The following is a 12,365-nucleotide window of genomic DNA, read 5'->3' as shown; positions in this document are numbered from 1 at the left end:
CCTATCTACATTATTCATGAGCATCCAGAGTGTGTTGATGCCACACTTGCTGAGGTACAGCACAGATAGTAGAGCAGCATCATAATGGCCATGCAGATGAAGCGCACTGATGCATCATCAAAAGCAGTCTTATAGCAGCACCTAGTGCTCACAGTATGGAAACTAAGGGATCGGAAGGCCTGCAAACAGCCTAACAATAGTTAGTTTTAATTGCACAGGAATGTTGCTGCTGCTCTGATTTCTACACAAACCTTCTTTCTCTAATGCATGATGTTTAACAATTAGCAAAGCCTGACCAACTTATTTAAATCCACATGAATCAATTGTTGAGCAGATCCAAGTTTGTTGATAAACTTATATGTAAACTTTAACGTTTAAGCTTTTTACTTCCTTGTATTGCTGTAAAAAAAAGTACCAGCTACTTTGCAGGTTTGTTCAGTTTCTTCTGTTTTTGGAGTTTTGTCAGACTTTAATGTTTCAAATCATCAAACAAATCTTAATATCAGATAAAGATAACCTAAATAAATATAAAAATCAGTTTTCTAAATAAAATTTTACATAACTAGCGGAAAAAATATCCAAACCAATGAAGTTATTTGGGAAAAGTAACTGAATCATTCGCTCACAAAGCAAGTGATTTACTAAATTCAGTTAATTCATTATTCATTAGCAACAATTTTTGGAGTATTGTCAAGGAGAAGATGAGAGACACCAGAACCAACAGTGCAGATGACCTGCAGGTTCTATCAAAGCAATCTGGGCTTCCATTACACCAGAACCATGCTGCACCACACTGATGCTGTGATTCATGCACGTCATGCAAAAGGAGGCCCAATCAAGTACTGTGAGCATCGAAAGAAACGGATAATTCAGAAACTTTTCTATTTAAAACATAAGGGACTGAATTTTGGATTTTCATTTGATCAAAATTACATTGAAATAAATGCTTTAAATATCTCATTCTTTGCAAAATTATTTTCTGCTATGCTTGAGTTTCACTTTCTGACATTACAAAAAATACTGAAGATTTTCACAATATTTTAATTTTTTGAGATGTACCTGAAGTACAATCTTTAAGATTAAAACTGTACATATCAATGAACATTGATCACTGTACATTGAGAAATAGCATCAATTTTTTTTAATCATCAGATGTAAAAAGAAGGTTGATTGAAATAAAGTGAATTGAAATCATCTTTCATTTTGCTTGTACACCGAATGGGCGTCTTTTAAATTACTCTCAAATTCAATTCATTGGGGTGGGTGTGACCTTTTCAACATGTCAATATTTGACAATATTCAATATATTTTACTGAGTCTACACAATAATATAAGTGGTAAAATAACAAAATGAAAGCGCCATGATAAACAGGGAACCCCATACCACAAATGGTTGAACAAAGCTGTTTTAAAGTTTTAAAGTTCTACGTCGTTGATTGTATTTCCGGAAGTCTTTGAACGCAGCTCTTTAACTTGTTTCTCGGCACTACCTCCTCTTCCTCCTCCTCCTCCTCCTCCTCTTGCTGTGTGTATTTCAGCTGCAGCTCAGTGGCTCAACCTCTCTCTGCCTGATTAAACTGGGAGAAGATATGGCGAACCGGGTTATTGTGTACGGAGGGAGAGGCGCTCTGGGCTCAAAGTGTGTTCAGCATTTTAAATCTAAGGGATGGGTAAGTGCTGGTAGCTAACGCTAGCTGCATGCTAACGTTCGGCTCTACTGAGTCCAAAGCTAACAGTGCATATCTGTTTTTATTTCGTCTGTGTTTGTGGAGCAGTGGGTCGCCAGTGTCGACATTGCTGCTAATGAGGAGGCGAATGAAAACATAATCGTGAAGTTGACTGAATCTTTCACCGATCAGGCAGGACAGGTGAGCTTCAGCCAGGTGTCATTCGCTGCTCTGCGTCTTAACGAGAATCTGAAAACGTTACGAACCGAAGCTAAAGTGTTGCACATGAGACCACATGAGTTTGTGCATGTTGTAATCAATTAGTTATGCATTGCTAATATGTTGAAGTGTTGCGTTCAAGTCGCATTACGAAATGAAGACTTTTGTAAAGTAGTACGATTAGTAAATCTTACTAGCATGTTTTTCCAAATGTATACTTTTTTAACAGTTTATCGAATGAATCGTACTAGTTGAATTCAAATCAATTTATGTAGCACCATGTCACCACATGTCATCATCTCATGGAATTTTCCAAGACAATTTTGATTTATTTTTTTTATGCACAAATACATATTCATTTACCATCTGAGTCAGTTGCACTAATGCATCAGGAGGAATGGGCCAAAAGTCCAGCAAACTATTGTGAAGAGCTTGTAGGAAATGTTCAGCTGTTTTGATTACAACTATTAATGCAAATATCCATTCACCGTTTGCAAATTTTTGAGTGGACTTCCAATTGTCACAACGTTTGTGCAAATCTGAGAAATCTCCTTAACGTTTTCTGTATTTCTTTCTTTTTTGACCAATCACTGGAGATCAGCTGAATGTCGACGAACCCCATTAGCCCCCATTTTAATTTCTTGAAAGTCAAACCTGCATTCGTGTCAGCTACAGAAACGTAGGTGAATTTTAAAAGGGCTATATCTGAGGTTTTGAGTACCCTTGTTAAACAGCGTTTTAACTAAAACAGGTTTTTTTTTTGTTTTTTGGGTTTTTTTTTAAATGTCACATGCCATGTTTTTATGTCTTTAATGTTTTTAATTTCTTTTTATCTCTTTTCTACGTTTTAATGATGTAAAGCCCCCCGGAAAACGTCCCAGTTAAACGTCGTTTAACTAAAGTTACCCTTGTTAAACAGCGTTTTGACTGAAACTCTGAGGTTTAAGCCCTGTTAAACGACGTTTAACTGAAGTCCTAAAAGGGCTGCGGGTTTTAATGTTTTTATCTTTAAATCTCTTTCTCACTGTTTATTCAATGTCACATGCTATTTTTATTTTAATCATGTAAAGCACTTTGAAATTCCTTGCTGCTGAAATGTGCTATACAAATAAAATTTGATTGATTGATTCACCTGCACCCCCACTTTCTCAGCTGTTACAACTGTTTAGTAGTATCTGACCAGAGCCAAAAGAGAAAAACTTTGCAAAATGTTCTTCTACACAAACCGTGCAAGTTGAGTAATGCTGCTGCATTCAGGTAGCATTAGTTAAATGTTCATTAGTTAGTCCATGTAAGTATGTCATATTAAGCTTGTCAACAAGAATACTAATGTTGTTACCCGTTTTATATCACTTGCTAGTTGGTTAATACCAGGAATAAACCAATTATCTCTAATTTCCTTGCAGAAATTGCTCAGTATTGCTTTCCACATATTTAAAAGAAATCTTTGTCATAGTAGAGAGAATAAAGAGTCAGGGAGGAGAAAGTAGACCAGAGGCCAGCAGCAGGACGATGATGCAGGGTCTTCTCAGGTAATTTTAACTTTATGAAGAAGAGAAGGAAAGAGAAGACTACATGTAGCATTTTAATCTTTTGTAAGACCATCTTATGGCAAAATTAATCTTAAAAAAATTTGTACCACAACTTTTTGAAAGAGTCATCTTGGGCCGCAAAAAGCTCAAAACATACCAACATTGTGACGAATGCAGTGTACACCCCCCGTTCACTGTACATTAGTCACAGATTCACTTATTTTCAGAATTTTCCTGAGGAATAAAACTCCAAATTATTTGCATAAAATTTCCTCACTGAGATTTTTTCATAGAACATATTTAAAATATTTGAAAAACATTGCAGCTTCTGCTGCTGAAATATATCAGCACAGTGCTACTCCATACCTCATTGGCTGGTGTTTGCAAAGCTCCCAATCCAGGAACACCATTTATTTCTCTTGGAGCTGATTGGTTGTAACTCCAGTCAGTGGCAAGAATAAGGAAGACCATAGAAAATGGCTTCTGTGGTCGTGCCAAGACATTTTTTTTACTGTGCCGTTAAGGCATATAAAGATATATTTGTTTTCACTAATGGTAAGTAGTTATAAGCATTTTTAGGGGGGTTTCAAGTATCTGTGTATTTCAGCAATATGTGGGCAGTAGTGGTCCCCAATACCTGGAGTCCACTGTACAGGTCTTAATAAAATAACCATACTGTACCCGTTTCTACATAAGGTTCTCAGGACACCAGTCACATAAAGAAATATGATGCATTTATTTTTCTTAAATCACTTAACTGCACACTGTTACATTACATTTCACCAGGTTTCTAAAGTCCTAAAGAGGGGAAGATGGTAAAAGAACTATTCTAACAGCAGAGTCAGTCTTTTGGGTTTTCAGATGTCATTAATTGAACTTGATGGGTTTTCACAAAAATAAAAACCAAAACCTCATCATAATAGGATTTTTTTTTTCATGACGAACAATACAGTAAATACCCACCTTTCGTTCCCTGCATTTGTTTTAATTTATTAATAACCTGGCGGCACCACTCTGAAATCCTGAAACACTTCAGTGAAGCTTCATCATGCTGGCTAATGTGAATCCTGTTTCTGATCTTTGCTTTAGTTGTTGTGCTGAAGCGATAAGCTTCAATCTGCAGAGCGAACAGAATCATTGCTGGCATTTAAATGCCATTCAGCTGCTGTTCGAGCCCGGCGGACTCATGAAAAGCGTTTTTATATGCAGGTGACGGCAGATGTGGCCCAGCTGCTGGGGGAAAGCAAAGTGGATGCCATCCTGTGTGTGGCAGGCGGATGGGCTGGAGGGAACTGCAGTTCCAAAGGTCAGAGTTCAAACCTTTTATTTGTTTTAACATTAATCATCAGCCAACCTTTCTTCAATTTTAATGGCTGCACTTAAAGTCTTGTGAAACACTTTGAATTTTAGTTTAACTGGAAAAAAGATGTAAATTGCAAATAAGAGGATGCTCAGTTCTTTGAAGCTTTATTCAGCTGCTTAATTACCTGCATTTATTACAGCACTAGAATTCAAGATTAAAGTCCCTGGGAAGTGAGATAAGACGACCAACATTATCACATGAATGATGATTAAACATTGGAACATATTGCGTGTTGCCCGTTCGGTAAACTTCAGATTCATATTGTATCTATGCAACCAAATGTCTTCCTGTTAAAGTTTGAATTTACGCTTTTTACATTTTTGGAGCGTCAATAAAAAAAAAAAAAAAATCTATTTTAAGTTTGTGCAGTCTAATATTTTCTGTTAATGTCCTTCAGATTTTTTCAAGAACTCTGATTTGATGTGGAAACAAAGCGTGTGGACGTCCACCATCTCCAGCCACCTCGCCGCTCGCCATCTGAAATCTGGGGGTCTGCTCACCTTGGCAGGAGCAAAAGCAGCTCAATCGGGCACTGGAGGTGGGAGACACTTTTATTTCATCATAAAGAGGCGGTGACCTGGCTTGTTTGTGCAACGCATCAAAGAACCGAGCTTTGTCCAGGAAACTGAAGCACTAAGCAGAGAAGAAGGAAAGGTTAACCCTGGAATCATCAGTTAAAGGGAAATGTAGTGAAATACAGATTTATACATATTTATATTGGACACTTTTTTAACATAACATAAGCATTTTTCTAAATTAAATGGGTAGGATGTTGTTGAGCTGCAAATAATATTCATTAACTAAAGTGTTTTTACTTTAAACTCATAGCAGAAAGACATTATTTATTCTAAATTATATAGTTTTTTTTATTGAAAATCATATTGTTGTAGCAGTATCCACCAATATTATTACATGTTGCATATTTTCTCAATATGACATATTTTTAATTAAAACTGAACATTACATGTCAGTTTACTTTAGTGGTTCGGTTGCCTCGTGTATCAGTGATTGTTTTTATCTTCATGGTGCGACATCAGTCCAGCTGATCTGCCTGTGAGCCTTCGGTCTGGGTGGTTATGTCCTCTTCAAATCCAACATTAGCTGCTCAAAGCTGCAGCTCAGCACTCCCCACTGAGCTGAGCGTTCATTGGCTGCTGCTTTAAGGAGGAGAATGACTCAGCAGTTTTGGCTCACATGGATGGAGTGTGTTAGCCACACTGAAACCGACAAAGGCTTTTTCAAAGTTTCTTTAAAATGTACAAAAAACTGTTCTTGTTGAGGTTATAATCACATTTTCTTCCAAGTTGTTTTGATCAAATGCACTGAATTATTTGCATCTGCTTATGCTGATCCCAAAAAGAGATGCATTAAGGAGGACTAAATGTTCTGAGTTTAACTTTATGGGTTAGTTTTCCTCTAAGAATAAACTGTAAAAGGCAAAAGAGAGAGTTTTAGAAAATACACTTTTCAAACCTTGAGAGTCACTGTCTGGATTTTGTTGATTCGTTTTTGCTCCAATGCTTGAATTGAATGTAAAACTTGGCTGCAATCTAAGGGAATAAAATTATAGTTTGTGGTTATTGAGGACTAAAGTTTCTGAACTTCAGCTGCTGCTGGACATAAACAAGGTTACAGTGAGGCAGCTTCAGAGGCTAAATGAATTACACTGTAAGGAAGTGGATGGGCCCCTGCTGGTATTGAACACAGGTCACATGTCTGGACCCAGAGGCTAAACCTCTGCTTCCTGTGCAGATGAAAGCAGGAAAACGACCACATTGCTGATACTGCTAACCTCTACCTCTTTGAATTGGTTTAGAGTTTTCTCTTTTGGGGAAAACAAAAGCTCTAAAGAAAAGTAATGCAGCCGCCCCTGGTTCCTATTGGTCAGTGGTTTGTGAGCCTGTCAGGATGGTGGACGGGGGTAGCAGATGCTTGACATTCCTGTTTAGAGGTTATGAGAAGAGGCACTGACGAGCTCCAGATGTGGAGGATTGAAAATGTTTACAAAAAGCTCAACTTTAACAGATTTAATTTTGTTTGGTTTAAAATGTTTTTTTATTAGCCTAACAGATGAGCATTATGTAGTGTTTGTACTACCCACAGCCACATTATGCAGCCAACAGAGGAACTCGGTTGATTTTTATGCCACCAATTGGGCAGCCTTTCTTTTGCACATAATTATTTCTTCATTAAAATACTGTCTAATTCAAAACGAGCACAATTCAACCTCTTCATAAAGCTTGTCAGCAGAGAGAATCACAAGGTTCTTCTTGCAATATTGTCATTTGTGTCTGGTGTGAGACTCTGCTTCAGTGAGACTCTGTCCAAATAGCTACATATTGGATCATGTAGCTAGTTCCATGTGAAAATGTAAGTTCATAACAGTTTGTAAAGGCTTGATCTGTAATCTTCAGGTATGGTGGGCTACGGCATGGCCAAAGCTGCCATCCACCAACTGTGTCAGAGTCTGGCAGCAAAGAACAGTGGCATGCCGGCAGGAGCGGCAGCTGTTGCTGTCCTACCGTAAGTACTGAAACAAAACTGATCGGCATACTTCAAGTCAAAAAGGTTGATTTTTTTTTTTTTTTTTTGCATAATATCTACACTAACAACAGATGGTCAATGCTAAAAAATATAATTTACAGAAAGTAATCTCTGGATGTTGAATCATTAAATATTTACAGTGGAACTGCTATTAAGTAGGTGCAGTAGAATATTTTAAATATTATTTTTTATGAGATGTTTCTAATATCTCCATGTCTTGGTTAAAGCTGTTTGCCTGACTATCTGGTTTTATGGTTGGTTGATTCTGTACTTATGTGCGTCGGCTCAGCCATCTTTGCTCTGTTCTTATTTATGTGGCCACAGCTGTTGTGTGGACAGATCGGTGTAGGTGTGCTGGAAAATAAGCTGCGCCACTTACGCTTTGCTATGTTGGACGTCGAAGTGTGAAAATGAGACAAAAGATAATTACAGATGCTAATATCAGCTCACGGATCTGATTATACAGATGATCTGCTATTGATGAATGAGCAGCACAGATCATAACAGGACTATTTACTTGAAGCTAGTCATTGTGAGAACAGACCTTTCAGGGGTGGATCTGGTTCCTGCTTTCTCTCTTTGGTTGTATTTTGTTCTCCCACCCTGAGGCCACACAGGCTTCAGCATTTAGTCACATCTGTTTAGCATTAGCTATGACTTCTATAACTCCCTTTTTTATTATTTGTTGCAACATTTGTTGAGTTTTATATTCTAGAATCATTCAAAAGTGTTAGTTTGTCACTTCCTTCTGTGAGATGCTTCTTTTTAATCCCAGTTTGATCCGAAAAGAAGCAGCTAACAAAAAGGCTAAACTCTGTTGTTTCTTTCATACCGTCTCTATTTAAAGACTTCACTTATTTATATTAGTACTGGACAATAAATTGATTTTTAGATTATGATTATTTCGTTTTTGAAAAATCTGGATTTTTTTTTTCTCCCCATCAATGCAGTCACTGGAGGTCCATGGAGTGATGTCAGCGCTCCCGGGCTTGTCATCTTGTTTGACTAATACGCTTTACAACTTCTATTTATTTGAACTTTGCATATTAGGGCCAGGCTGTGATTTTTTTTTATTTTAATTTTTTTATTACGAGAACAGAGATTTAAAATTACAAGAACACAGTCGTAATATTAGGAGAATGAAATGGAACATGCTTAAAAAAATAACAAATTTAAAATGAGGAATATTTTGCATTGTTTTTTTTACAGATAAGAAAATACTTCATTTTTTAACAGATGAAATTAATTTGATCAGCATCAAATTAATTTCAGCAGCAGGAAAATTGAGCAAACCACTGAGTCGGTTTAGAAAACCACGTGGACTAAGCTGCTCATGTCAGATCTTGATAACACTAGAAGCTTTTTTCTCTATTTTAAGATGTTCTTCTGGTAAAATTGTCTTTTATTCTGCTAGTATGACCATTTTGTTGCAATTAAACAAAAATTCTTGTAGTCTGGCCCTAATACTCCGTCATTCAACTCACAGACGAGATGATTGGAAAAACAGCTAAATTCTTTTTTTAGAAAAAAAAAAATCCATTAAATCAGATGTAGTATTTTTATGTCAAATTGCACCTGTTCAGTGGATACCATAGCATGTCTAGGAAAGCTGAACTACCTCTCCTCTAACCTGACTTTAAGACATGCCCTGTGGATGTATACAGCTCACACACAACGCCGCTGACTTGGAGACGGGCTTGAGAACCTGACACTCCTGAACACTGTATGATATTTATGTGTGGAGATGCTGCCAGCGCTGTTTCCTCTCTGCTGCTCTGATGCAGCTGCTCACCCTGACTGTTATCTGGCTTCATTTGGCAGCGTTACCTTGGATACACCGATGAACAGGAAGTTCATGCCTGATGCAGACTACAGCTCGTGGACGCCGCTGGAATACATTGCAGAGTAGGTACCAGAGAGAGGCTGGGTTTTTATTTTTATTTTGCAGTTGCTATGCGTGTATGTTTCTGCAAAGGTTGATTAGATTCAAAGTTGCTTCATTTGGTGTCAAATAAATATGAAACATTTTATAGGATGGTGAAGCATCAAAAAGAAAGCTTTTAATTCCAGAGTTTTCTTCCTTTTTTACACCTTTTCCACCTTGACTTCAAACGTTCTCCTCCACTGGGATGTTTGTCTGAGTTTGGAATATGAAGTATTAATGAGCAACATGACCATTGATTTCCATTGAAATTATAAAATAACCTGCATGATCAAACTAACTTTATTCGACCTGCAGAAAAGCCTCCATCTTTAAAGCTGTGATATTATTCAGGTTCAGCTTGGCTCCTTTGCATGGCTTTGATGTCTGTGGCCTCTGCTGCTGACAGCTCAAACATGGCCTCATGTGTCTGATTCATATTCTGTTGCATCAGGGCAGCTGTGGGCACAAAAATTCAATTTCTTCCTGCTTGTTCAGCGTCAGCCCCAGAGGTTCTTTAAGACTTGGGGACATTGTTTTGATTTTGTGTTCAGCTTTTGATACTTTAAATCTCAAACATTTTCTGTGATCTGAGATCAATAGCTACCTGAACATGGCTCAAAATATTCCTGCTACACACAAGCATGACTGCATACAAGCAGGGAATTACAGTTTCATATAAAGATCTGAGTTACATCAAAAAGTACTAGCTCCCATACAAACTTCCTCTCTTTACTTTAACTTTGCATGTTTCAGATCATCAAACAAATGTTAGTATTAAACAATGTTTGATTATTATTTTTTTAAATGATTATTTCATTTTCCATCTGCATAACCCAACTGAGCTTACTGTGATGAGACAATGTCTCTGGCAGAGGAAAACATTCTGATTCCATTTATTATAGCAAGTAGTGAATGTCCTGAATCACCAGCATGTTTGACTTCAGGTGTAATTTTTCTATTTCTAAAGTGGTTTTATTTTTCTCACAAATTTACTGGTATACTCATTTTCATCAATGAACGTTTACGCTGCATCCACAGGCCATGCCCTGCACCATTTTAACAATATTTTGACAACATTGTAACCGATCGTATTTTTGCCAGATGCCAGAACAACTTTAAAATCAATCTACACAGATCACCACGCCAGGAATATGCACGAGCACAACATCCGTATTTTAAAGTAATTCACCAAGACGGCATTTTCTAAAAATCCTTTCAATGTTAATGAATATATTAACCATTTGTTCCCAACGTCACAACGGTACTTTTTATTTTAAAGCTCTACTTTTTCACAGCATGTCTGTAAGAAGTTGTAAACAAACATCCTCTCCCATGACATAACACCGCAGTTCTGTTATATAACAGATTGCACCTCATCTATTAATACAGGCCTTTGTAATGGAGGCTCCATCATATTTGACTTTGTAGAATAAATACATCCCACTGAATGACTCCAAATCAAATTGCTCTGTAATGTTGTTATATTTGGTGCAGAACATCACAACATAATTTTATGAGGATGCATTTAAAATCAGAATGTAATTCTCTTCCGTTTGTTTACAGCAATTGAGAGCAATGTTCTTATGAATTTCATCATCCCTCTGTTGATTGAATGCTAAACTTGAATGTTAGCTGTGGAGGGAGTTAAACTGTTTAGAGGAAGGGCAGAAATAAACCGTCTGAGTACATGATTTCCTCCCGTTTTCATTAAGATTATGATTGGAAATAAAATGTACACAATTCTGACTAAATGTCATGTTTGGTTGTGGATGTGGGGAGGTGTAAGGGGTGATGTGTGTTGAACAAAGGGAGATTAGATGGGATTAGATTCACTTTGATAATCTCTGAGGAAACGGATGATGGTCTGTCCTGGACCAAAATAGAACCAATCTCCATGACCGGAGATGACGCAGGAAAGCGTTGATCTATTGTTGCCTCTGGTCACATTTCACCGATAACGCCTGAGAGCACTTATTTATTCAACACCATTTTCCAGCCAAAATTTGCTGTTGTGTGATAAATGATTTGTATATTGTAACTGCAAAGGCGCCTTAAGCAGCACATCTGTTCTGGAACAATCATTACTCATCTCAGTCATCATTTGTGGTGATCTGGTTGTTTATTTATGGTGAATTCAGTGATCATGTGGGAAAATTGGATTTTTATTTTCCGACTGGCTGGTCAGCGATCAGGGCCAGTCGAGTGTAAAATGACCAGATTGTGGTCACCGGCAGATTTATTTTTCCATTGCTAAATAATACATGTGTGTACAAATTCACTTATGTAAGCACAATATGAGACCTGATGAAAATGTACAATTTAGAACAAACCATGGAAAAGAAATTCATGGGTAAAGTTGGCTACAACGAAATTAGATTCAGATATTTTTGTGTCAAACTTTCCAGAAATTGCATGTTGAGAGGAGGATGTCTAATAATAACCAAACATGCAAATCATAAATTAATGTTTTGTTTGGCGCCTTGACTGCTCCAGAAAACTCGTTTTGTATTTATTTATTTTTTTATTTTCCTGCAGAATGTTCTTTGGCTGGGCCACAGGGGAGAACCGACCCGCTTCAGGAAGCCTGATGCAGCTTCTGACCTCCGGAGGAGAAACTCAGGCTGTGGCCGCTCAGTAGAGGACAGGGCAGAACTGTGGAGGTGGTGTTGGGGTTGGTAGCGCAGGGAGAGAAGTAACAAGGACAGGGTGGATGCTGAAATGAGGAGCAGCAGCACAATAACTGCAGACAGAAGAGCAGGAGGAGGGAGGAGGACGTGAGGGCATAATGAGGAGAGAAAATGACACACAGTAGACGGCCTCATGGGTTTAATGTGGAGGAAGGGAAGGAAGGGGGCTTCCTTTGCAAATACAGCCTCACAGCGCCATCTACTGTTCTTCTGTAACAGGCCATCCAACTGTATTAATCTGCAGTAATGGAAAGACAGTGTTGACCAATGAACCATCAAGACTTAATCAGAGTATTCAATTTCATTTAGAGGAGCAGTGATGTGAAATTGTGCTAAATTAGATGTATTACATTATTACATAGTCATATACTTGAGGCTCATTTGGGGAGGCTGGGTGAGGGACATCAGTCTTACTGTTCGGATTTTAAC

The 12,365-nt window shown here is 37.7% G+C and overlaps 1 protein-coding gene across 1 annotated transcript; it reads left to right on the top strand.

Annotated features, from left to right (window-relative positions):
* Positions 1–1,483: 1,483 nt before the first annotated feature.
* qdpra (quinoid dihydropteridine reductase a) lies at positions 1,484–12,039 on the top strand. Its single transcript, XM_008421087.3, has 7 exons — positions 1,484–1,670; positions 1,776–1,868; positions 4,628–4,724; positions 5,179–5,319; positions 7,196–7,304; positions 9,147–9,230; positions 11,785–12,039. Exons 1-7 carry the CDS (start codon positions 1,590–1,592, stop codon positions 11,885–11,887), a joined length of 708 nt encoding a protein of 235 aa, XP_008419309.1. The 5' UTR covers positions 1,484–1,589; the 3' UTR covers positions 11,888–12,039.
* Positions 12,040–12,365: the final 326 nt, after the last annotated feature.

Source organism: Poecilia reticulata, chromosome 10 (genome assembly GCF_904066995.2).
Source record: "Poecilia reticulata chromosome 10, P_reticulata-male-v2, whole genome shotgun sequence".
In the NCBI taxonomy this organism is placed as follows: domain Eukaryota; kingdom Metazoa; phylum Chordata; class Actinopteri; order Cyprinodontiformes; family Poeciliidae; genus Poecilia; species Poecilia reticulata.
The sequence above is the reverse complement of the archived record's forward strand: the minus strand, read 5'-3'. Positions and strand labels throughout refer to the sequence as shown.

Bases quoted from the DNA above. Each gene is read 5' to 3' on its own strand.
- qdpra (XM_008421087.3), top strand. From the start codon at position 1,590: ATGGCGAACCGGGTTATTGTGTACGGAGGGAGAGGCGCTCTGGGCTCA. The intron at 1,869-4,627 runs GTGAGCTTCAGC...TTTTATATGCAG, and splicing joins TCACCGATCAGGCAGGACAG to GTGACGGCAGATGTGGCCCA. The intron at 4,725-5,178 runs GTCAGAGTTCAA...AATGTCCTTCAG, and splicing joins AGGGAACTGCAGTTCCAAAG to ATTTTTTCAAGAACTCTGAT.